The sequence below is a fragment of the Macaca nemestrina genome, chromosome 9, assembly GCF_043159975.1.
Source record: "Macaca nemestrina isolate mMacNem1 chromosome 9, mMacNem.hap1, whole genome shotgun sequence".
Taxonomy (NCBI): Eukaryota; Metazoa; Chordata; class Mammalia; order Primates; family Cercopithecidae; genus Macaca; species Macaca nemestrina.
In genome coordinates, this window is record NC_092133.1 from 73,259,192 (window position 1) to 73,285,887 (window position 26,696).

The 26,696-nt window shown below is 39.0% G+C and overlaps 1 protein-coding gene and 1 long non-coding RNA gene across 23 annotated transcripts in view; one reads left to right on the top strand and one right to left on the bottom strand.

Annotated features, from left to right (window-relative positions):
• The window catches only part of LOC105465975 (potassium calcium-activated channel subfamily M alpha 1), a 763,404-nt gene that overhangs the window by 21,753 nt on the left and 714,955 nt on the right, over window positions 1–26,696 (bottom strand). For 12 of the 21 annotated variants that reach the window (XM_011714686.3, XM_011714685.3, XM_011714673.3 and 9 more), the window contains 2 exons: window positions 20,458–20,571; window positions 15,484–15,614 (listed from right to left, as the gene is read on the bottom strand). In XM_011714686.3, the coding sequence (XP_011712988.2) occupies window positions 15,484–15,614; window positions 20,458–20,571 (245 nt within the window). Of the gene's footprint in view, window positions 1–15,483; window positions 15,615–19,578; window positions 19,660–20,457; window positions 20,572–26,696 lie in introns of all 21 variants that reach the window. The other 9 variants (XM_011714662.3, XM_011714688.3, XM_071068797.1 and 6 more) reach the window with 1 other exon arrangement.
• The window catches only part of LOC139356018 (uncharacterized), a 39,631-nt gene that overhangs the window by 4,990 nt on the left and 7,945 nt on the right, over window positions 1–26,696 (top strand). Inside the window, exons 2-3 of one of the 2 annotated variants that reach the window (XR_011607377.1) lie at window positions 22,602–22,740; window positions 26,241–26,325. This is a non-coding gene — a long non-coding RNA (uncharacterized lncRNA). The remainder of the gene's footprint in view (window positions 1–22,601; window positions 22,741–26,240; window positions 26,326–26,696) is intronic. The other variant, XR_011607378.1, reaches the window with a different exon arrangement.

A 26,696-nucleotide genomic window follows, 5' to 3' on the forward strand; every position in this document is an offset into this window, starting at 1 on the left:
GTGATCTGTAAAATGTAATAATAGAGTGCTGCACAGCTCTATGACCTACCCATGAAGCACTTAGAAACAGGTTTGGTGCACAGGAAGCAATGATAAACATTTTGGCCTCATATCAGAGACATGAGGCCTTTGCCAACGACAGGAACAGTCAGACCCATTCCCAACCTTCCTTTGACTTTTTAATCGTTTTTTTTTTTTCTTTGAGGGGTGGGGAACTCAGGGCTTTAAAAGCCAAACAAGGGATTTTAAACTCAATGTGGTAGAAAATGGGAGGTCAGCCAAGTATGGTGGTGCACACCTGTAATCCCAGAACTTTGGGAGGCCAAGGTGGGAGGATCACTTGAGGTCAGGAGCTGGGACCCGGTTGGCCAACGTGGTGAAACCTAGTCTCTACTTAAAAAAAAAAAAAAATAGCTAGGCATGGTGGTGGGCACCTATAATCCCAGATCCTCAGGAGGCTGAGGCCAGAGAATTGCTTGAAACTGGGCGGCAGTGGTTGCAGTAAGCTGAGATCATGCCACTGCACCCCAGCCTGGGTGACAGAGTGAGATTGTGTCTCAGAAAAATAATGAATAAAATACTTAGAAATAAATATACCCAAGGAGGAACAAGACTGGTATACTGAAAACTACAAAAAAATTACTGAAAGAAATTAAAGAAGACCTAAATAAATGGAAAGACATCCCATGTTCATGGATTGGAAGATTTGATTTATTAAGATGGAATACTACCCCAATTTCCAGATTTTATGTAATACCTATCAAAATCACAAAGTCCATTTTTTTGTAAAAATGGAAAAATTGACTCTAAAATGGCAACAGATCCAAAATAGCCAAAGCAATCTTACAGTATTGTAAAAGAAAGACAAAGTTGGAAGATTCATACTTCCTGGTTTCAAAACATACTACAAGACTACAGTAATCAAGATAACATAGTAGTGGCATAGGATAGACCTATAGACCAATGGAAAATCATTGAAAATCCAGAAATAAACTCATTCAGTTATGATCAATTAATTTTCAGTGTGGGTGCCAAGACCATTCAATGGAAAAATTAATATAGTCTTTTAAACAAATGGCACAGCAACAACTGGGTATCCACATGCAGAAGAATAAAGTGGGACCTATACCTCACACTATATGCAAAAATTAAATGAAAAGGGGTCAAATATCTAAAAGTAAAAAGCCAAAACTGCAAAATGCTTAGAAGAAAATATAGGAGTAAATCTTTATGACCTTTGATTTGGCAATAGTTTCTTAGACATGACACAAAAAGCATAAACTACAATAAATTGGACTTCATAAAAATTTAAAAAATGTTTGTGCTTTGAAGGACACTATCCAAAAGGTGAAAAAAACAACCTACAAAATGAGAGAACATGTTTGCAAATCATATATCTGATAAGGGTCTAATATTCAGTATTAAAAAGCTTTTTATAACTCAACAAAAAAAGATAACCCAATTTTTTAAATGTGCAGAAGACGTAAACATTTCTCCAAAAAGATATAAAAATGGTTAATAAACTTATGCAAAGAGGCTCAATAGCTCTAGTCATCAGAGAAATGCAAATCAAAACCACAATGAGATATCATTTTACACCTACTAGAATAGCTGTAATAAAAAAGACAGATGATAATAACAAGAATTGGTGAGAATAAGGAGAAACTGGAACTCTCACACTGCTGGTGGGAATGTAAAGTGGTACAGTCACTTTGGAAAACAGCTAGGCAGTTCCTCATGTGTTTGAACATTGTGTTGCTATATGACCCAGAAATTCCACTCTTATAGTATATACCCAAGATAAATAAAAATATATGTCCACATGAAAATGTGTACATGGATGTCTACAGCAGCATTATTCATAATACCCAAAAGGTGAAAATAACCCAAATTTCCATCAACTAATGAATGCATACACAAAATGTATTATATTCATGCAATGAGTATTATTTGGCCACAAAAAGAAGTGATGTAATGATACATGCTACAACATATGTGTGAACCTTGAAAACATTGTACTGAGAGTCCATTTATATAAAATATCCAGAATAGGCATATCTACAGAAATAATGAGTAGATTAGTGGTGGCTTAGGGCTGGTGGGGTGGTGGTAGAGTTGTAGGGGAGGGGAGGATAACTAAAATACAAAGTTTCTTTTGATGCCACGAACATGTTCTAAAATTGACTGTAGTGTTGGCTGTACATGTCTGTGAATATACTAAAAAAAAAACACTGAATCATACACTTTAAATGGATGAGTTGTATGGTATGTTGTGTTTCATTTTTTAAAAAGAAATAGTTAAAAGATAACTAAATTTGCAATGGCCAACTTTTTAATCTAAGAAGCCATAAGTATTAGAGCTGAAAATTACACACACACACACACACAATTAGTGATATGGAAGTAAAACTAGGAAGTTCTAAGCTAAAAGAGAAAGATATAGGGATTTTTTAAAATAAGAGTGCTGATTGATAATGAGAAAAAGACAACAGAGGTCAAGTGATAAACAGTAAGTATTTACAAATCAAAATTATAAACAAAATGCAAGCATGTAAAACAAGCAAACAAACAAATAGCAATAACCTGTCCTGAGCTGAGAAATGAATCTAGGATGCAGATCAAAAGCATTTACCAACTTAATGTGACCAATTCCTAGACCTGTACTCGGTAAGTATTTGAATTTAAAATATTAAATGGAGAATAAAAATGACCTAAAACAATGCTCTAAGAAATACAAGTATAAAATGAGGCTAGCATGAAGCTTCTCTAGAAAATGTAAGAGGAATGTCAAAGGAATTTTAGCAGGACACATTTTTCCAAAATTTCTAGACATAGCTAAATTGCCAATAATTTGTGAAGGCAAATGAAATATTTTTTGACTCTTTGCATACATAAGCACTTATTGATTTCATTTTTTTAAATACTCAGAACAAAAATTAGCTTCCTTAAAGATAATTTTAAACTCTTAATAACTAAAATATGAGCAAATTTAGTTTACTGGTAAAATATATTGAAAACAGACTTGTAAAAGATTGTTGTACATATTATTACAAAAAGGAATGCAAATGTCAAAACTAATTATTTAAAAAAGACAAAAATTAGCTATTAATATAGTATTGCTAAAATTATATTTTAAATTCAGAAAAATGAGATGAAATAGAGATGATGATGGAAGTAAAGGCATGAAAATTGCCTGATCTTATACAAGGAGGAATCAAGAACCATTAAATTTTTCCAGACAATAATACTTAGAAAATACATCTATAGAATGGCTGGTAACAACTAACTAGAGTTAAAAATAGAAGGGAAAGTTTACACTAAAGAAAATAAGCATACAAAATATAGTCCACATACCAAAAGATAGATCATAAAACACATAATTATGATAGAAGCATGTAAAAAACATAATGCAAGACTATAGCATCTTATGTTATATAACTAAACATAAATGAGCTAAATGATCCTATAAAATGGCAAAGATTCTCAGACTTGTTCAAATGCCAAAATCAAAATCAAACTCTGATATCTTTAAAAGAGACAAAGGGAAGAAAAAAAGTATACTTCAAAGAAAAATTTTAAACTATTCTGTTAGATGAGTTAACTTTATATTCATAGTTAACACTCACAATAAAGCTCTAACTTTTTATGGACAAATATTATAACTGAAATATAGAAAGCAAAACTAATTAGAATTACACTAGAATAAATTTTGAACTAAGGGTAATATGTGAAACATTCCCACTATCACTGATTTTAACTTTTACAGGTCAAATAGGTCAAAAGATAAGAAAATTGAGGATATAATCAGCTTGATTTAGTCTATTTTTGCTAAACTTTTAAACAACAATTACAAAAAAAAAAAAAGATCAGTGGCCAAAACCATCATATCTAAATACATATAACAGAGTATAAGCTGTATAATCTACATTTAAAAATTAAATACAATGTAATAGAAGCAAAAGTAAATATTCCAGAACTTCAAAAAAAATTTTGTTAAGTATCCTGTAACTACTAGGTCAAGATGGAAATCAAACTTAGGATACAGAATATTTTAAAATTAAAGAATATTTGAGAATGACATATAAAAATATGTCTTGAGGCCAATGCTATAGAGACAAATTCAGAGCCTTTAATGCTATTATTAAATACAACAGAATTATAGTAAGTAAAATTAAGTATTAAAATAATTCTTTTTTTAAATAAAAGCAGGATGAAAAGCGCCAGTTAATTAAATAGCAAGAGGATATTTAGTGAATTGTTAAATTCAAGAAATAATCCTTGAAAAAATAAGGAAATGTATGACAATATAACTGAAAAAACACAAATAGAATTAGAAATAAGGAGAATAAAATGTCAGATACATAAGATAATTAACACTATTATTCCAGATACTCTCTTTAATACCAATCACTGGACATGAATAAGAATCGCTATTGTTTTTAGGCAAAAAGCAAAGTAGTAATCATCTATGAGGAGACAGAGGAGAGTATTAGGAAAAAAGTAAAATTCCATGTTCCTTAACATGTAAATGGGCCATTTAATGTCATTTTTTTTCTAGTAAAATTGTTGTTTGATATATGCCTAATTACAGATTTGAATTGGACTTTTTAAAACTTGATAAAATTATGCTAAATTTCCCCTGGAAAGAGTCGTACAAAATTGTCCTCTCATGTAGTATAGTAAATTTTAAAGACTTCCTAACCAAATATTGTAGACAAAGTGAAAAATTAGAAGGTCAACCAGAATGGATTTATGAGAACCATAGCTTAGTACTTATAAGACCTTAATACAAAGGTTGGCAAATCTGGCTCTTGGGCCAATTTTTCTCTGTCATCCATTATTTTTTTTTAAATAAGGTTTTGTTGGGGCCCAGGCATGTCCATTTGTTTATGTATTGTCTAGGGCTGCTTTGGTGCTAACAAACTCAGAGTTAAATAGTTGTAACAGAGACTATGTGGCCCTCAAAGGCTGAAAATATTTACCATCTGGCTCTTTACAAGAAAGTTTGCTGATCCATTCCTTAGTATAATACGAAAAGCACTGCATACCATGGGGAAGGGATTTTACTCAATGAATGATTTGGGGGAAACTGGCTCTCTGATAAAAAGTTTTTGACAATATGGTAATGATGAAACAATGGTTCCTTGGCATGACTCACATTGTACAGACATGAATGTTATGCTTTCAGATAATATTTAATGGCATGGTAATAATTATATAACACTAAAATGTTTTTTAAAAGTAGGATCCCCAAAACACCATGAATCACAATTCGTGTTAAAAATGCATACCTGCAAAACTATTGGCTAGTGAAATTAACTCTTTCTGTATTTAAAATTTAATTTTAAGAGTACCCACTTTTAAATATTGAATCTTTATGGTACTGGGTTTTAAGTTTTAATATGATTTTTAACTGGCTTTTTCGTACTGATTCCTTTTAATGTTTTCAATTATCAAATGTTGATAAAATGTAGAGATCATTTTTATTATTAAACTTTATAATATACACTGTTTCATAATATAACAAATCATGCACTTATTACTTTTTAAATTGTTATTTTTTAATATAAAACTTCAATGTTTAATGGAAAACTACCAGAAAAATGATATCCTGTTTATTATTATGGTCACTCATTTTTATTTCTACCATAAAGTGTTACAAAAAGTACACAATGCTCTGATTTGGGGATTTCCAGAGGGAAAAATAACGCATAACTGAACAGATAGACATATTTATGTGAATGTAACTGTAAGTAGTACATAAAAGTTCTACTTAGTAGTTAACTCTTAGTGATATAATTTTGTTTTTTTCCTATAATTTTATTTTATATATTTTCTGCTGTGAAAATATATTTAATTTAAATTTCCATAAAAAGGAAAGTAAATGTTACAAAATAGTTAAAGGCAAAACATGTAGCCACAAACAAAAATATAGCAAACTGTTTAATCTCAAGATGCTTGATAGTTCTCATGTTCAGCATGCACTTTTTACGCATAAAAACTATGAATTCACTATATAAAATATGTATTTACCTCATTACATACAAATTAAAAACTGATATGCTTCAAAACTATCATAAACACAATTAAAGGGCCTCCTAGGAAAAATAACAATCAGCACTTGCCATAATGCATGAGATGGCTCAGTATGATGAGAGTGTAGACTGGTAAAATTGTTTCTTGGAGATATCACGACAATATGTATCAAGAAATTTTAAAATGTCCATATATGTTTAAAAAAACCAGTACATTTGCCTCAATGTAATAAGTTGCTACTTGTTCAAAGATTTAAGTACCATAATTTTTATTATAGGATTAATCATTACTATAACAAAAATTTTAAAAAGCTAAATAGCCAACAATTTAGTGATAAATAGATTCTGGAGCATCCACAGAATGGAGTCTCATAAAGTCCTATGGAGGCTCTGCAAATCATGACACCAAAGAAAATAATAAAATACTCTGGATAAAATATTAACTGAAAAGGGAAAAAATAACGAACCTATAACATGAGATATTTCTGTATTTATCTATCCATTTAGAAGGAAAGACACCAAAATATTAACCATGCTTGTCCTTGGTGTTGGAAACATAGGTCATTTATATTTTCTTCTTTATATGTTTTCTTTTTCTTTTTATATGTTTCTTCTTTATATGTCTTCTTTTATATGTTTCTGTGCTTTCCAAATTTTCATCAAGAAGTATGAATAACTGTTCTAATAAAAACACATTTTTTTTTAAACGAAGGGCACTATAGGTTATCCATTGCAATGATAAGTCTAGAAGATCAGCCAGGGAGGTTATTGTTTTGTCAAATCTTTGGGATTTGACCCTAACATAGTCCCAATTCTGTGTTGAAATCAGTTATACCCAAATCTTTTTGATCAGTCACTGACATTTATTGAGCACCTACTAATCGTTGGGCCTTGGTTTAGCCTGAAATTGTGTGAAAGTCAAAGAGTGCATGACTTTTAGAATTGCTCATCAACAGGTACAATTTCAAAGTCAGTCCCAGGGTTTTACAGGTGTCTGAATGACTCTGGGACCACTCATATCTCTGAGCGTAATTGTCTGCTCTCTGAGCTGGCACTGCATCCCAGATGGCTCTCCTTGATTTTTCCATGCAGGCATCCAGGAGCAGAGCTGTGGGGCAGCAGAATCTGTGATGACAGAGAATGATGATGTATTTTTGCCAGCAGATGCTCTTGCTTCTGTTTTGATACCCCAATATTTGGATGCAGAGAAGGACTCTGAGCATTGCTGACGGGTGTGCTCTGCACGCCTATCTCTTCGGGATCTGAATAATTTGGTGGAAAGACAATGCCTTCCCTGGAAAACGGTGTCAAGTCAGTCATATTGGAGGGTGGAAATTTATTTATGTGATGGGAATGAGGGTTGGGGGAGGCACTTCACAGAGCATTCAGCAGTCTGCAATTAAACATCACTCCGGAGCTTTCTGCATAGGTGATGGTTGTTTCTGCATCATGGAGCAAACCAGGTGCTAGAACTTCAAATGCCAATTACCAAAGGCGCTTCCTGTGGAGGAAACTTCTCTACAACTCACCTGACCCGGAAGGCACACATTTTTTTCTGGGTTAACATAAATGCTAGAATTGAAGAAATACAAAATTCTAAAGGCAGGATTGTAACATGTAGGTGAGATCCTTTGCCTCCTAAGCTTTTGTCCTGCCAGTCTTTTCTGTGCCTTACCATGAAACCTGTGCTAGAAGTCTTCTGGGAAGCTCTTATATATGGCAGGGTTAGTCTTCAGGGATGCTTCAGGCAGAGACCTTCTCAATGGCTATCCTTGCGTCACATGGGCATTGGGGAGCATAAGACAGCTGAGTTAGGGTCCTGTTCAGAGCCTAGGATCAGGCGACCTGTATAGTCTAAGGAATACAGGAGTCCCTCTTCCCACTGCCAAGGACAAGGTTCCAAACCTGACTAGTGAAGCCCTTCTTCTGATTAAGGCAACATGGCTCCCTGGTTATGAGTACGGACTTCCAAATCCAATTAGTGTGGCTTTTAAATACCTACTTTGCTATCCAATAGCCACAACAATGAAAAAGTTGCCTAACTTTTCTCTGCCTCGAATTCCTCATCCGTATAACAGGGATGAAAAAACAAAACAAAACAAAAATTTATAGATTAGAGTTAAATGACAGTATGTGTGAAACTTCTGATAGACAAAGCATACTTAAAACATGGGAGTTCATCAGAAGAACCATCAACTAGCAATGCAACCAATTTAGACAATTCCCTCTCCCGGTGTCTCTGCGTTCTGATTCTAATCTCTGAGAGCTGGCTCAGAACACAAGGGTGGCCCGCTTGGCCTCTAAAGTTTGATGATTCTCAGGTCCTGTAAAAGGACACTGAGGAAACCATGAAATGCCAGGGGAGGGACCGAGGCACTGTCGCAGGGAAACCTGAGCCCACAGCGCCATCTAGCCCGCTTGGCCCACGCCCCGCTGTGCCTGCTAGTGCAACCCGCCCGAGCATCCTCCTCTTTTTATTTTTTTAAAGTATAATTACCGGAGCTTATGTTTCACAGTTAATGCTGTCAAGCCTTTTAAACTAATTGGTCTTTTATAGAAAATTTAACTGAAAATTAACACATCTTTTAATAACATTGCCTTAACTTTAATGGCTCTCTGCCTCTCGTTTATAATTGCTCTAAAATTGTCATTTTCCATGTCATAGCTGCCATTTTTTATATTTGCTAGTTTTCATGGTGTAGATTTTTATTTTTAGTATTTTTCTTTCGTGAGGGATGAAAATGATTGGATTTTTTTCCCTATCCCAGGGCTGCCTGGCCTGATGTGACAGCAGTGGTCTGTCCTGAATCTAGCAGGACATACCTCCATGTGCCTGATTGACACCACTGCTAGCTCTTCTGCCTTGGGACGGCCATGGGCCCTCTGTCTCCATGTGAGCAGTCGAAATGGAGGCTCTTGAGTGGAGTATAAGAAATAGGGTCATGGAGCAATAAATTGTTTATATAACTAAAATCACATGGCACTAGGTTAGCTTGGACTGATAGAGAACTCAGGCCTCTCCATAATACCAGGTTCAAGGGTTTGGCCCTTAATGAAAGTACAGAAAAGACAGTAAATCATGTGAATCCACATTCCAGATGGTCACACCCTCCAGTCTTACTGACATAAGTTCATTTCTGGCAAACAGAGGCCAGCTTTCTGATATTAAAGATGAGAACATGGAACCATATCTTCTGGGTACCCCTGACTCATCTACCCACTAAACTCCCAAATATTATCTAAGATGTGTGTTCATGAAAGAGAGAAAGAGAGAGGATAAGTGCACACAAACACATAAATATATATACATATATATACATGCATATATACCCAAAAAACTGCTTCTTTGTAATTACATGTGATCTTAAGAAATACGTATCTGCTTTGTGAAAGATTTCCATATGCTTTTGCCATTCTCCGATTAGCAGAAAGTCTAATAAGGGGTAACACCATTCCCATTTAACGACTGGGCCCAGCTGGGCCCCAGACAGTAGAAAAGATGTGCAAGGGCTGCCAGTGAGCCAGGATCAGAAGCTACAAGTCCTAATTCATGACCCAGTTTCCCTCCTCCAAGTCACTGCCTTTGTTCTGAAAATATGAATGCACTGGACATGCAAACTCCTGCCCTGGGCATTGTGGTGCAGTGGGCAGAGCAAAGACATACCTGGCATAACTGGCTCACATTGAAATTTTTCTCTGGCTCCGGGGGGATCCTGCAGCGGGGGTCTCTCTACAGGCTGGCATTCACACTTCTCAATGTATTGTACACTAGTAATGGGGGCCTCTGCTTTTCTCTGCTCTTAATACTGTTATGATATGCTTTTTCTTTATTTTCTAGATTAGGTAGGTGCTGCAAACCTAAAGCTTCATGAAATCTTATTTTCTAAAAAAAAGACAACACTCCCAACTCGTGTGCATTGGAACTCATTAGCTCTTGTAGTAGGTTTCCTCTTTTTCTCCTCAGAAGGAGGTGGCTCCTCACTGCTTCTTCAATAATGATGGTTCAGCGTGGTTGGTATCTGTTTAGGAAAGGTCCAAGGCTCAAGGGAAATGGACATCATGTGCACAACCACCTAACTCAGAGGACAAGCAAATGGCCTTCTGGCCAAGGATGCTGTCTGACCACAGACATGGAAATGCAGACACGTAAGATTAGAGGCAAAAGGCAGGAGGCTGGTAAGGACAGGAAAGTGGAATGAACCAAACAGGGAAGGGACATGAATGAAGCAGGCCTGGTGGGATGCAATAGAGAGTAGTGTGGACTATGGCTAAAGGGAGCAGCTGCTCAGCTCAAGTCAATAGCTGCTTTATGAGAATCTGGGACTCCGCTTTCTGACTCTAATTTAAAGAAGGCAGGAACCCAGATTTTATATAAAACCTTATCATTTAAAAATATTGGCAACAAATTCAATTTAAAAATAAAAACTTGAGAAATGCAGAAGTTGTCTGTAGGGTGGATATAGATTGCAACATGACATTTCGAGACTTCTATTACAGATCTTTTATTAGAAACAAGATATCAAGCCAAGTACGGTGCCAATATATTGTGCTATTTCTTCTTCTAAAATGAGTGTATGAGGATGGAGTGTCACACAAAAAAAATAATCAGGGGTTACACTTCAGGAATCAACTCAGTGATGGGCTCGCTGTCCTAGCCAGTGTATCCAGAAACAGTGGCATTAGGAGGATGCTGGTGGCTTTCAGAAGAAGGTGGATCCTCTCACCAAGTCTGAGGTGTCTCATCCCAGACTTAGAACTTGGCCGGATGTGGTCTATTGTACTTGGAATATTCAGTGTGGCCAGCGGCCTTGCCTTCTTGATTGCTCTCCTGTCTACCACATTCCAACCACAATGGCCTCCAGCTGCTTCCTCCAACAAACCAAACCCAGCTTGTCACCACTTTGCAGCTTTGGCCTTTGCAGTGTTCTCTCCTTCTGGCTTTTTCAGTGTCAGCTTCAACGTTACCTCTTAGGATAATTTTACTCTGACCACTGAGGGTAAAACAGGTCTCCACATCCATTCAAGCTATTTCATGTTTTTTCAAATCAATTATCCTTATGTGACACTATTCATTTATTCACTTACCTATTTACTCTTAACCCACTAGAATGAAAGTTTAAATAACATGAGGGCAAGGTCTTCATCTTTCTTTTCCACAACTGAATCCCCAGCATGGGGAATCATACCTGCTGTCCAGTAAGTGCCCAATAAATGTATTGATTATAAACACTAGCAACAATAAATACATACAGAGCTTGTCATGTGCTAAGCACTGCTCTAATTGCTTTACAACCTTTACCCATTTACTCATCTCTGCAACCCTGTGACAGGTACTATTATTATCTTCATTTTAAAGATGAGAAAACTGAGGCACAGAGAGGTTAAAGTTACATAGCCAGTAAACAGCAGTTCCGGAATCCAGACCTAAGCCATCTGGCTCTTGAGTCCATGTCCAGTATTCACTTTCCAGGGTCCTAGTGGAGCTTAAATTGGGGCTAGGGTTGGGAGAAAGTGATAGTTGGGTGAAAACGAAATCTGAATACTCATAAGTGAGTTTGATCCCTAAAAACAGAGAGGGTTCCTTTCATCTAGTGTGACTGTGTGCATCAAGATGGTATCATTCTGAAAAATACATTTCTAAGTTGTGATCTTCTTAGAGACATATATCCAAAAGCCTAATTATTCCCTCTCATCCTGTGTTTCTGCAGTTGATTTGCGAGATAAAGCCACAGGGCCATGTCTGTAACATTCTGATCTGTTCCAGGAATGCCTGTGATGAATCAAAATATTATTCTTTTAACAAATGAAGCAGTAAGCAGCAGGAGTTGGGTTACGAAGGACAATATTCAGAGAATGTTTAGACACATGATTAAATGACAATTTGGGGAGGAGTGCTAGAAAAAGGAGACTGTCGACACCTGAAGAGCTTTGTGTGTGTTGTGAAGTTGCTTATGAGTGAATGCCTGCAATGGAAGTTTACCTCTGTCTCCTGCTGTTTGGAGGAGTCTCACTTTCTCAATTTATATTCCTGACAGCCCTTTTTGTTCCTTCTAGTTACTGCCTTGGCACTTGACTAATCTGCTTTTTCATACATTAGGGTTGGAGTAGAATGCAAAGAAATCACAGGTAACATTTTATCAAAACGTCTAGATCCAACTGGATTTGTGGACTCAGACCCTACTCAAGACCTCATTACGAAGTTTGTTCATCCTAGACAATGAAAATAAGACCTGGAATAATTTGATAGGCATTTTGATTAATGATTTGAAAAGTTATCATCAATGAGTTACTTAAATATGTCTTGCTTCAACACTTAAACCAAGAGTATTCACATTATTGTCCAAAAGATCCGATAGTGTAGCTAAAGTGCCTCGCACAGTTCTGGGCACTTAGTAAATGATGCTGCTGATGATAAATACAATGACAGTTACCAGATTTCTAACACCCTTTTATCCCAGGCTAGAATGCAGAAGACAAGCTGCTCTCACGCTATTGCATCCAAACATGCCTTACCACACTCTCCCAAACATTTTTGTTTGCATTTCAAAGGAGATGGGAGATGGCTTGTTTAAAATTTTCAAATCAATTCACTTTGAATTCTCATTTGAATTTCCAAGAACTGACTACCTACTAATGATATAGATGCTTGTGCTACTCAAATCCAGATGGGCCCCCACCTCCACCCCGTGGCTACCATATGCCCCTTTGTCTGTGTTGAGAAGAAGTTCTCTGGTGCTCAAATCGGTTTTATTCCTTGGAACCAGGGCTGGTTTCATGGGTGTTCAGCCTATGTGGTTGCACAGGGTCTGTTCTCAGATGCATCTTTGTTGTTTTGTTTTGTTTTGTTTGATTTTTTGAGACAGGGTCTCACTCTGCCACCCAGGCTGGAGTTCAGTGGCTCTATATCATCTCACAGCAACCTCCACCTCTCAGGCTCAAGTGGTTCTCATGCCTCAGCCTCCCAAGAGCTGGGATTACAGTTGCGCACCACCACACCCAGCTAATTTTTAAAATATTTTTAGTAGAGACAGGGTTTCGTCATGTTGCTCAGACTGGTCTCAAACTCCTGGGCTCAAGTGATCTGCCCATCTCAGCTTTCTAAACTGCTGGGATTACAAGTGTTAGCCACCGCGCCCAGCCCCAAGTCTCTTTTGTTTTAATACTCTGCTGTCACCATTTTGAAATTCTTAATAACCCATGAAAAGTGACCTTGCAAATTACGTAGCCAGTCCTGCTAGAAACATACTGAATATCTGATATGTAGAAACATAAACAATTTTATAAATTTGGAATTTAAAAAATGTTATCAGAGTATTTTGTAGTTCTGAAAAAAAAAATTCTACTGTAAATAGTTTAACCAGCTCTTGGCCGGGCGCGGTGGCTCAAGCCTGTAATCCCAGCACTTTGGGAGGCCGAGACGGGCGGATCACGAGGTCAGGAGATCGAGACCATCCTGGCTAACACAATGAAACCCCGTCTCCACTAAAAATACAAAAAAATTAGCCGGGCGTGGTGGTGGCGCCTGTAGTCCCAGCTACTCAGGAGGCTGAGGCAGGAGAATTGCGTGAACCCGGGAGGCGGAGCTTGCAGTGAGCCGAGATCGCGCCACTGCACTCCAGCCTGGGCGACAGAGTGAGACTCCACCTCAAAAAAAAAAAAAAAAAAAAAATAGTTTAACCAGCTCTTAGAATAGTCTTTCTGAGATCTCTGTAATTAGGATCAGAACTAAAATAAAAATTTCTAATGAGCTGAATTACCAAAATCCATTTGAAACTGGATTTGAAGAGTATGAGACCTATGACTGAGAATACGGTGTTCTTAGGAATACATCTTACAGCTTCTATCATTCCTTCTGGCTTGCTCAAGGAGTTTGCCCAAACTGAGCCCAACATCACTGGCTGGTAGAAAGGTTAGCCTTGGTGTCAGCAGGCCATAAGAAAGATCATGAGCCCCAGGAAACCACGGGGGCCCTTTTCCAAGGACCATTTTATCTCCCTATTGGCTTGGAAAGCCATGGCATGGCATGAAGCCCAGTCAACCTTAATTCAGATGAATGTCATTTCACAATCACTTTTAAATCCAAAGTTCTGATTTTTAACTAAGATATGCTTGCAGCTGGACAATGTTCAGGCATACAGAATAACCCAAATTAGTCTTAAAAAGCTGTATGTTTTCTTTCCTCAAATAGAGGTCCTTCTGGGACTAGCATTATTTAATGAATAGATGAGACTGGTGCATAATTAGCATATCAGTTGTTTAGCATATTCAGGAGAATAACCTTCAGCACTTTAAGAAATATATGTGTGTAAAAACTCTGAGTTCTGTTTATGGTTTTAATGTGTTCAGAAAAGCTCTTTTTCATGGATTCTCCAAAGGTCAGTTGTTGTTCAGCCTATGTCTGCGTTTTCACAAACTGAGAATTTGAGAACTCCAAAATAAAAAGCTTTTCTATATAACAAATAAAGATGCTCAGTGGGAAGACTTCATAATACCCAGGCTATGACTCATTCTAAATGTCTCCTTCTGCCTTTTGCAGTGAAAGATGGCTCCATTAAGTTGGGACCTATTTTTTAATTGTTATTTGTTTTTTGGTCGCAAAAGTGAAAAAAAAAAAATGCCTGATTGCTAGATGTATGTCAAGTTATAAAAGAAACCAAAGCTGTGTTTGATCCCTCGGCCAGCCCACCCTCCTCTCTCTGCCACTAACTCCTCCCTGCAGCAGATACCCTGCCAGGCCTTGCCTCCATGCCTGGTTCTCTCCAAGGACTTCAGTCTCAGTGACAGGTCTGGTAGTCACCTTTGACCCACTGTTCTCTCCACCTCCTGCTGATGTTCAATCTCTACCCACAACAGCCAAGGCAATCCCCTTAAAACATGAACCTGATTATGTCACTCTCCAACCAAAATCCTTCAATGCCTTATTATTAAGAAAAAGTCCAAAACCATGAAAATGGGTTTCAAGGTCCTGCAGGTCTAACCTTGGCCATCCTCCTGCACCCTTGTCTCACCATGGCCCAGCCTCACAGGGTTTCTTTGCCTTCTTTGAGAGCCTCAGGTTCCTCCCTCCACCATCACCAGGTTTTGCATTTGCTCTCTTTCTTCTTCAGAGAATACTCTTCCCCCAAGATCTCCCCTCTTTATGGCTCAAATTTTAGCATAAAATGTACAACTTCCTTGGGGAATCTTTCTGGGATCCCCAAGACAAGGTCAAGTCCTCACCTATATTTCCTCCTAGCCTGCCTTGCCTTCCTTGCACTTGAGGAATTTATAATCAAACATTTACTTCTGTGATGGTTTTATAATGTGGGTCTCCCCTTCTAGAGTGTGAGCTTCCAGAAGTCTTGCTCTCCACTGTGGCCCCAGTGCAGCCCAGGGCCTCAAAGGTTGGAGGTGCTCCATTGGCACATCCTCCACCCTTGAGTGAGGAGGAGGGAACAGAATAACTCACCGCGCTCATGAGCGAGTCCAGGACACTGACGGCAAACGCTGTCCCGCAGGCAAAGGGCTGCGTGAGGTACAGTTCTGTATCGGGGTCATCATCATCGTCTTGGTCCAAAAACTGAACATTAGTATCATTCACTAGAAAAAGCATAAAATAAGAATTAGTTCTGAAGACCACACACAGGTAGTGAAGCCAGAGGGAGACCAGGCTACTGGTTTAGAAACACTGAAGTCATTGAGAAGGAAACAAAAGCATGGAAGAAGCTGTAGATGGATCTTTGGGTGAGGGGGCAGTGGGACTCAATGGACTGTTCCTGTGTCACTGTTTAAGTGTCTGAGACCTGGAGAGCAATGAGTTCGAGCAGGCTTGCTCCACGGCAGGCCGCTGGAGCACCAATAGACTGTGCTGGCCAGTCCTTTGGCATAGTTTTAGGATCATGACCTAAAAACACCTTCCAGTGCTTTTTGGTAATGAAGTCCTTTGAGAGATGGACATATTTCAATGATGAGCAGCCATGCTGGGATAGTCATTTTAGCCACAAAGAAAAGAAAGCAGCTTATTGGGAGTAAGGAGCGCTGGAAGGGGAGCACAGCAAGGCAGATAGCAAGGAATGCACCCGCAGGCCTATCCCACAGCCTACCCACTGGGATTGGCCTGGGTAGTTCCCCGGGGTCCCAGGCCCTAAATCTAGGTCCACACCCAACAGGCCCTGTTTAATACACAGGAAACCCCAGGTGGGACGAATGCCTGGCTGTCTCTTGCTGCTTGCTGACAAGGACTTGCTCTGAATTTTGAGTTGCATGGGGACGTCCCATGTTCTCCCTTTCCCCTCCTAAACAGCTCAATCTTTTATGTGCTTGCGTTCAAGCAGTTGCAGCATTGGATGCTGTATTTCATTTCCATCTGAGGATTCCTCAAGGACTCCTCCCGCACGCACGTGCAGACTGATTAGTTGTGTCACTCAGATGTCTTTAACTTATTAAAAATTAAATGACAAATTAATTTCCATTCCCATCTTGGCTTCGGAAATTATCAGTTTTGCAGAGCAAGTAATAGGAGAAAAGTCGGTGGGGTGATGGAAGAAAGGGGCACTCACAATTTCTGGAATAATTATTGTGCTTTTAGGAAGAGAACAGATGAGGTTTCCTTTCCCTGATTCCTTTCTAAATGTATCAACAGCTAATTCTGTTTTCTAGAGTTATTGTTTTAATTTTTTAAGCAACTTTCTTGGTGACTCTTCTTTAAAAAAAAAATAAAAACTTTTGTTTATTGTACGAAGCAGAATAAATGATACTAGCATGAAAGGCTAGGCATGGAATTAGTATTTTTAAATGACACCATCTTGTTTCCCTAGAGAAAGATTCTAATGGGGGAAAAATCTTGGCTCTGTTCTTCCAAACTTGGTCACATTTGGGTCCCCATTGTTTCAGCAGCAATTGAATTGCAGGCTAGTGGTGAAAGTCCAAAATCCAGGCTCTGACAACTGGGCTTCAGTCCAGCCTGTGCTGCCAACTTCCTTGGGCAAAGTATTTCATCATTCTACACCTTAGTTTCTGTCACTGTAAAATGGGGGAGTTATAGCAACTCTCTCATGAGGCTATCAGGAGGCTCATACAAATGGGATTGTGCCCAGAAAGCCTGGTCCAGCATCTGGATCATGCCATGACTTGATAAATGCCAGCTGCTATCATGATCTCCCTTCTGACATTAAATACCTGTCTACCCATTACAGCATGAAAATGCCCAGCTTCCCTCTGCCTCTCTTGGAAACACTGAAGGTCTTGCTCAGGGGTCTTTCAAGAGGTAGCTTTTCTTCACCTCCCTTCACTTGTCCAAAGCGATGTTGAAAGTCACTGTTTAGTCTTTCTGATTTGTGAATCAGAAAATGTAAACCGGAGACCACATATGGAAGAATGTGGTTTTAGTTACTTGTAATAGCCACCAATAGTATGCGTGGCAATGCTCCAAAAAGCACAGCATCTGTTACCTCTTATCAGGAAGACGGGAAAGGGTTGGTACCAGATATGGAGGTGAAGTGACTCCAAGTAGTGGGAGGGGACTCCAGATTGTCAGTGAGCTAGGCATTTGGGGTCATGGGAAAAGCACTCCAAGAGACTAGCCAGGATCCAGTGAATACCATGTATATTGTTCTGAAATACCTAGTCTCAGAAGGAGAGCAAGCAATGCTACCCAAGGCCTATTTCACAGAACAGTAATTATGTGGGTGCTAAGAGGTACTCACATAATCACCCCAAAGCATATGTGGTCAAACACAATTGGAATAGTCAGGTGAAAGAGCTTTAACACAGTCCTTTCTTGTGAGACTCTGAAGAGCCTTTGCCATGCTGACATCAATTGAGAGTCTCCAAGTAGATGAAGAGTGGAATGTGCTACATAGCTTTGAAAGCCTGTGTGGCCTTGGTGCCCTCTGTGTCTCTTAAAATTCATTATACTGGCCTGGCACAAGGCAGAACACATCTCAGAACATGTAGATAAATAAGAAGTATTCGTGGGGGATGTGGGAGGTGAAGTGGTCTGAGGAGGGTGCTATAGCGGCTAGAGAAATAGGTTTCAAGGCAGAAGATAAGGGTGGTGCAAGCACCTCAAAGATTCTCTGAACACAAGGAAGAAATCTGGTGTAGGACAAAGGCTTCTAGAGAGTCAATGATGCTAATCAAATACCAGAATTGTTGCCTTAGGTTTGGGGCACCAAGCTTTTCCTTTTCTCTTCTACTAATGACAAGATATCCTAGTTAGTCAGCAGCACGTGAATTTCAAATAGAAAATGAAATTCCTGGCAGTGAGGATTCTGAAATGCTGCTGTAGGTTTGTGAGATGGAGATGTTTGGATTAATTTTCCAACCAGAGGTGTGGACCACACAAGCCCTAGGTCTCTTGTGGCCCTCTAGTTCTGAGGAGAGGAATCCAGAAACCTAGGGCTTTTAAACAACTACACTAAACATGAAAAAACCACCCATCCTATGGTTGGAAACAGAAAATAGTGTGATACTCCCTGACCTGAGTGAATTTGTCCTGATAAATAGCTATACCTACAATAATGCGGTGTTGAGTGGTGGACAATTTATTCCTTAGTTTCTAGACACCTTGCAAGCAAGATTCCTGTGTCGAAAGTCTGCTCCCTTATTTTGAAATATATTTTTGGGCCAAGAAAATGGAAAATTCATTTCATTTGTGAGTCATGTGAAGGCAGGTGCTCCCACCTCTCTATCCACTCCTCTGCTGAGCAGCACTTTTGCTGTCTCTATTTAGAAGATCAATCCCCAGTTCTGAAACCAGCTGCTGATGGGTGCCCTTCATGGAGTTATTAACCAAGTCATGGGGAAGTGGGAAAGAGCCTGATAAATGCGGTCATGACTGGAGGCCTTTATCTTCCACCTGAGTCCATTGTGAATCTCCTAGAGAGGGTTCTGGGCTGGGAGTGGGGGCCAGAGTGCAAGGCTGCACCTGGGTGGCTGCTAACCTTATCCTCTGCACCCTTCTTGAAATCTGCCTTTAGTAAAAAAGGTACCCCGAGGGACCAGGGGTTTTTATGGCTTCAGAACCAGAGCTTCTGAGAAATGCCCTAGTCGGGGGGGGGGGGAGAAAAAGGCAAATAAAGTCAGAATAAAGAAAAATAAACAGCTGGAGGGAAGGTGCCATCTTAGGTTTCTTATCTTAAAATTTTGATATTCTCCTTTGACTTCCTCTGAGAGCTGTGAAGACATGTCACTCAAACTGACAGTGTATTGGAAGAGGAGTAGAAGGGAGAAGGCGGGAGAGCGGGGTGACAAAAAAAAAGTGGGGGAAAAAGGCTCAGGCCAGAGAAAATGAATTAGAGCAAAGATGCTTTGGAAACAACTGCCAGGTCAGATGGGTATGATCAAAGGTTTACTGATGCTGTGTGGGGAAAAAAATCATTAAGAAAGGCCAGAACAAGACAGTCGATTCCAACCAGAGCCACAAATAAAACACATTCAAAGCAGTGCCATGGGGTAGCCTTTCTGTTACAGCCGGCGAAATAAAAACAAGCTGATGATAGTTGGAAACACCAACAACAGAACAAAAGGAGATACTGATGTGAAGGAAAACAGTGCTTCTTACCCAGTTCAGTTATCATTAGAATGTGCGTCCCACTGTTTTTTTCCTGATTGACTGATACCAAAGGCAACTTGCCCGGTTTAGCTAATTGGATACAGCATTTAAGGGTTGGGGAAAGGGAGTGGAGGAAAGTACAGAAAAAGAAGAGAGTGAGGGAATAACAGAGGAAACATTCTCAAGTAAAGGGACCCCGGACCACAGGTAGTTTGTATTTGTCTTGGGGGAAGAGGCCACTCTACAGTTTTGCACACTTAATAATGGTCATAGGGAGTGCCATGGCCAGGTTAGAAGTTAGATTCTATTTTCCGACCAACATGGCCCTCAAAACCCCATCATTTTGGGGGCCAGAATGGCATTTGCTGAAAATGGCTTTTGGCTGAGATATTCAACTATAATACGTTAAATGTGGAGTTACTACACATTAGCCCAGGGCTTCTACCTTGTTTCCAAAATGGGTTTGGCTTAGATCCGAGGCTTTGCATATCAGTGGAGGGCTCAGATTGTAGGAGCTGTCCAGACAGAATGCTCAAAAGAGGTTCTTACAGTAAAAATCACCAGAAAGAATCCATAAACTAAGCCTTTCCTCCTTTCCTCTCCATTCCCAATTGTATGCCCCAATTGCAAATCCATCATCTCATGCTCCTTTGCAAACAGTGACCAGCATGAAGGAAACTGTCTATTCATCTCAGAAGAAAGATAGATCAGTTTTCCCTTCCAGTAATCTGCCATATTTCTACCCATACCTTTCTCCCAGCTCCCTCAAAACAAACCCCATAGCAGCTACAAAGTTGAAAGGGCTAAGAAACAAACCAACCTCCTCATATCCTTTGTGGTTTGAAAGAGAGAACAAAAATCCCCCCCAAAGCTGACATTGACCCCTACCTAGTTCAGTGATGATGGGGATGTTGACCCCAGTTGTGATGGATGGTTGACGTAACATCCCGTGCACTGGGCTGTTATCTGGAGAGGATCTATCCATTCCTGGAGGTGTGAACCCTGGAGGGAAACAGAGGAGGAAGAAAAATCAGAGAAGTAGAAAATTTGGAAAGAGAGTACACTATATACACACAACCCAAAAATGTAGCTTATGCATTATTCACAGGTCAACAATTAGTATTCCCAGGATAAACTCTGATGAGTTTTTTATTCTTTAGAAGGACAAGGTAGGAAACCATTATAATCGTAACTCACTTCATAGTTCTCTAAAAAGTCCGGACTCCACACCAATTATTTATTCTGCTCATAAATTTTGGCTCCCATCTCTTTCCAGGGACACAGGAGAATTATCCCCTGTTCCCCCTTGCAGTTAGATATGGCTATGTGACACATGAAATGCTCTGGCCCATGAAAAGTGAACAGAGCAATGCATATCACTGCTGGTTCAGGTATTGGATGGCCATCTCTCTCTTCCCAGGCCATGGCAACTGTGAGGACACAGGTTACCATGGAGATGAAAGCTAGACAGCATCACTGGACAGTTGTCCAGACCCACAAAGCATTCTGAGTGAGTGAAAAATAAAGCTGTGTTGCTTTAATCCTCTGAGATTTGTTTGTTTGTTTGTTTGTTGTTACCACAACATAACCTAACCTGGCCTGTTACCGTAAACCAATCAATTTCTTATCCTCTTGCTGGCGAGTGACTTAGGCCTCAGTTTTCACAGAGTTCTGGCCAATGGGAGGTGTAAGGAAATCTTCCCGGGGCTTTCAGGAAGTGTTTCTTTGCTCTTAAAAAGAAACACATAGGAAGAGATTCTCTTTTAATTTACTGAGCACTGTTTTATGTGCCTGTAGTGTCAGGAACTGAGGCACCAGCTAAGGGCATAACTAACTTAGTGATATTGGCTCAAGTGAATGACAGGAAAAGCTGTCCTGTAGTTCCTGGGGCAAGCACCCTGGAGCCATCTCACCTCAGGATTTCTCCCTATGTGAGATTTTATACACATAAACACACACACACACACACACACACACACATGTATTTATACATATACATACACACAATATAATACGATGTACATATTTTATCTGTTTAAGCTAAATGGAGAAGGAGTTTATTTGCACCTAAATCCTCCTGACTGATGTATATGCCACCTGCTTACGGCTGATCCCTTGAACTTCTGAGCGTGCCCAACACAGACCACATAAGGTATATGTGGACACGGGAAAATTGGAAAGCAGCCTGCTGGGTCTCCAATTTTGCAGTTTGGGCTTCTTTGGGTCTTAGGTCCAAGTCCCAAGTACATACCTGGATGAGGTTGGAACAACTGTAACTTTTAGTTTAGTGAGAGTGAGAAATATCCTGGCTAGGCAGAATGGCTGCCTCGTTAAGGTTTTGCATGGACACATATCAATATTAGAAATCCATTTACCTCCTGCATTCATCTGGTGAAAATTATTTTTTCTAATGAAGCATATGGCATCTCCACGCAAGTGGCAAGACCCAGTGCACTTACATTTAGGTGACAGGCAAGCATTCACATTCACTTCGGTTTCTCATTTTTGCCCTCAGCAGAATGCTACATGGGCTTATCAATGAATTAGGGATGAATTTTAGGAACAAAGTCACTCGCTAAATTTCCAAGGACAAAACTCCAAATAGATTATTATGTGTCCAGATCCCTGACTCACTTTCCAGCAATGTGACAAGATTGTGTTGAGTCTGGCATTTTGGCTAGGTGTGAGTCAGGAATGAAATAAGGGAGCTCAATAATTGCCTATTGTTTTGGAGGTGCATAATGCATAAAATGCCAGAGAAATATAAAAGGGTTTTCTTACTTTCTGCTCTCCTGTGTATACATTTCTTATCACTGAGTGCCATACTTTCAAAAAGAAAAACAAAGTTTTACTTAATATCCATTCCCTGACTGCACTTAAATTGACTCTTTACGTTGATATACTATGAAAAGGGTAAGTCATTTGATTGACATTGTAGTGTCCATCTTTTCAAACTTTGGAATATGTGTTTTTCAGCCAACCACATAACCAAAAACATGCATTTTTAAATGCTAGCTATTTTCTTCCTCTAGGATGGTGAAGGGGAAACTAAACTGTTTTCATCAGAAGTTTCATTCAAAAGCATGAAAAACTGGAAGTGACAGCTGTGCAGATTCAGTGGATGTGACGTTTTTGAATTTCTTCAACTTGACAAGTAAACACCTTAAATCGGTAATGCTAGATGCATAATACATGGCCTGTATTTTGACATCCATCATCAAATGCTGACTTGAGAAAATATGGGTTTGTACGTCAAGGAATAGCACCCATAAAGCAGGGAGAAATGCAGGTCACACGATATTAGGAAAACTGTATTTCATTACAGAACTCGCAACAAGCCACAGCATCCTTTTATTTCATCTTATTTAAAGATTCCATTTTCAGCTGTGAAAAGACTCAATTCCTTTGCATGAAACCTTCATTTAGAAATGACATGCTTGCTTCATAGGCTTCTTTCATTTTGCTTTCATATTCCATTTTCCCCTTCAGTCACCAGGCCTGGTTCCATTAGCATCTGCAACTGACAAACTATGGTGGGTGTCCAAAGACATCTCTCCGTTGAAGGCCTGACTCTCCCCCATGCGTGACTCCCCAAAAAAGTGTGCTTTTATTGGCAAGAAAACTTCATGCCTCTTTTTGCTTCCCTACTTTTCTAGTCACAAATTTTTAAAAGAAAAAGTCAACAACAACAGCAAAATTGGTTTCCTCTTTTTCCCTGGTATAGAGTTATGTTAAAAGTGAACACAATTTATTAGCATTGTTTCTTTCTTAGGGGTTCTGATATGGGAAGATGATAGTCAGAAATGGCAGGATGCCCCAGATTCCTTAAATGGCTTTGGAGAGAAGAGAAATTCAGGCACCTTCCATACAGGGATGAGGCAATTCAGCCTTTGATGCCACAGGATGGTGTCCACCCCATTCCTCATAGCTGCATTTGATAAAGGGGCAGGTCTAAACTGTGGCCCAGTCTCTGACCGTCTTGCTCCCCTTCTCATTATTGCTTGCAGCCATGGTTATATCATGGGTAGCACCTGAAGTCTCTCTACATTAAACAACACCCTAGTTCTGCATGTGAAAGCACTGGCACGTGGAATATACTCCAGGGATCTACAGCTAGAGAACAGTGAAACTGGGAAACACTCCCTTCATTAGTTAAACTAACACTTGGGAAATTAATTTTAGAAACAACCATATATTTTGCCAGAAAAGATGACTAAGAATATCACCATCAGAGACGTGGAATGAGAAGTCCTCAATCAGGAAAAGACTGAAGTTTAAATCATCCACAGTCAAAGCTATCATCAGATGGGCTCCTGATTCTTTAGCTATGTCCCCATAGCACTTTGTTGATCATGGCCACGGGAGGCAAGTTTTGTGCTAAAAATGACTTCCATGTTTGTTGGCCATTTGTATATAACATCACTAATGATCAGGAAAATGCATATCAAAACCACAATGTGATACCACCTTATTCCTGCAAGAATGGCCATAATCAAAATTTCAAGAAACAGTAGATGTTGGCATGGATGCAGTGAACAGGGAACACTTCTACACTGCTGGCGGCAATGTAAACTCCTACAGCCACTATGGAAAACTCAAAGAACTCAGTGTGGAGTGTGGAGATTCCTCAAAGAACTAAAAGTACATCTACCATTTGATCCAGCAATCCCACTACTGGTATCTACCCAGAGGAAAAGAAGTCATTATTCAAAAAAGATACTTGCACATGCATGTTTACAGCAGCACAATTCACAATTGCAAAATCATGGAACCAACCCAAATGCCCATTAATCAATGAGTGAATAAAGAAACTGTAACATGATATATATATATATTGAATATATACATACAGTCATACAAAGGAATGAATTAACAACACCTGCAGTGACCTGGAAGAGATTGGAGACTATTATTCTAAGTGATGTAACTCGGGAATGGAAAAACAGACATTGTATGTTCTCACTGGTATGTGAGAACTAAGCTATGAAAATGCAAAGGCATAAGAATGATACAATGGACTTTGGGGTCTTAGGGGTTAAGAGTGGGAGGGGAACGAGGGATAAAAGACTACAAATGTGCAGTGTATACTGCTTGGGTGAAATGGTGCACCAAAATCTCACAAATCACCACTAAAAAACTTACTCATGCAACCAAACACCACCTGTACCCCAATACCCCAATAACTTATGGAAACAATAAAAATAAAATAATAACTTCCAAAGACCACCTGACCTCCTTACACTGAAGTTTTCTCCCCACTCCAATCTTCAGTGGCCAGTGTGGCAGGCTTTCGTTATCTATTTTATTCATTCAGCATGAGGCATAAATGCCTTGACCAACTTTATCTCATGACAAGTATTCTCATTCCATATACTGTATAAGAACTTTAGGTCAGAGACTGGATTTTCATTTCTTCGAACTTCCCAGATTATCTACAAAATGCCCAGCACATAGAAAAGAAATAGAATGAAATTGTTAACAGCATGGGCTGTAAAGTCAGGTGTCATGGATTCAAATTCTGGCACCTCCACTTATGAGCCATGGCACTATAAACATTGTGCAGACTCTCTCCAAGTCTGCTTCTCCATCGATAAACCAGAAATACCTCCACACGGGACAATTGTAAGGCTAAAATAAAATAAAATAAAATAATGTATTGAAAACATTTAGTACAATACCTGGTATGAAGCAAGTACTCAAAAATGCTGGCTACCAATATTAATATTTTATTAGACATACATTAAGTATTGTGGATCACTTCCCCTTCCATATGGACAAAGAACTGAAGAAGTATTTAGTAGATTCTTAAAAAAGAATTTTTACACAGAGAAAATCCTAGAATATTAATGAGAAGGCAATGAGCATTGTGTGTGTGTGTGTGTGTGTGTGTATATATATATATTCTATATACTGTATAAGAACTTTAGGAATATTGTGTGTGTGTATATATGTATATATGTATATACATATATATACATATATATGTATATGTATATATATGTATATACATCTATAAGAAGATGTATATACATCTTCTTATATATGTATATATGTATATACATATATATATGTGTATACATATATACACACACACAATATTCCTAAAGTTCTATATGTATACATATATATGTATATATGTATACATATATACACACACAAATATTCCTAAAGTTCTTATACAGTATATGTATACATATGTATACATATATACACACACACACAATATTCCTTATGTGATCATATGTGTATATGTGTATATACACACACACAATATTGTGTGTATATGTATATATATGTGATCATATGTGTGTATATATATACACACAGACACAATATTCCTTATGTGATTATAAGGAAAGAAGGACTATGGCTCAGACAAGATATACACAAGTAATGGCTGGAAAAGGGTTCCAGGACAATGTAAACCCAAGTGCATTAGAAAATAAGAAAGGCTCAATGGCATTGTTTTTATGAGACTCAAAGCAAAGGCAAGAATGCTCTAGATCTAAACTGGCTAATAATTGAGAATGAAGAAGAGAGAGGGAAGGCTGAAATAGAACCCCAAGAAAAAAATAGCCAACATTTATTGAGCGCTTACTATGTACTAAATGTTGCTCATGCAATAACTTTGGTTCTGAGAACCATTCTATTTATATACTACTATTTTTCAGAGGAGGAAACTGAAGCACAGAGAAGGTAACCTACTTGCACCAGGACATACATCTAGGAATTAGCAGATCTCAGAGCGGAACCCAGGTAAACAAGTCCCAGAGTCCCCTCTAAGCTGCCACGCCATATTGCTTCTTATGTGCCAGGTTGGGCTAAGGGTTTTTTCACAGGCCACCTTGTTTATTCCTCATAACAATCCCTGTGTGTTTAGGGATTGTTAATATTTGCATTTTGTAGAAGAGGAAAATAAGATTCGGAGCAGTGGCGTAACTGGCTCAAGCATACCCAATTGGTAAGTGGCTCCGGGAGCCGCAGCCAGGCAGTCTGACCTCAGACTCCTGACACCTGCAGGCTGTGCCGCATCCCTGACTTGGGTGCTGGCCTTCTCCTTCTAGGTATGGTCCCTGGCAGGCAAGTCTGAGGCCTGAGCCAGTCTTACTTCTTATTGTTTTCACTTT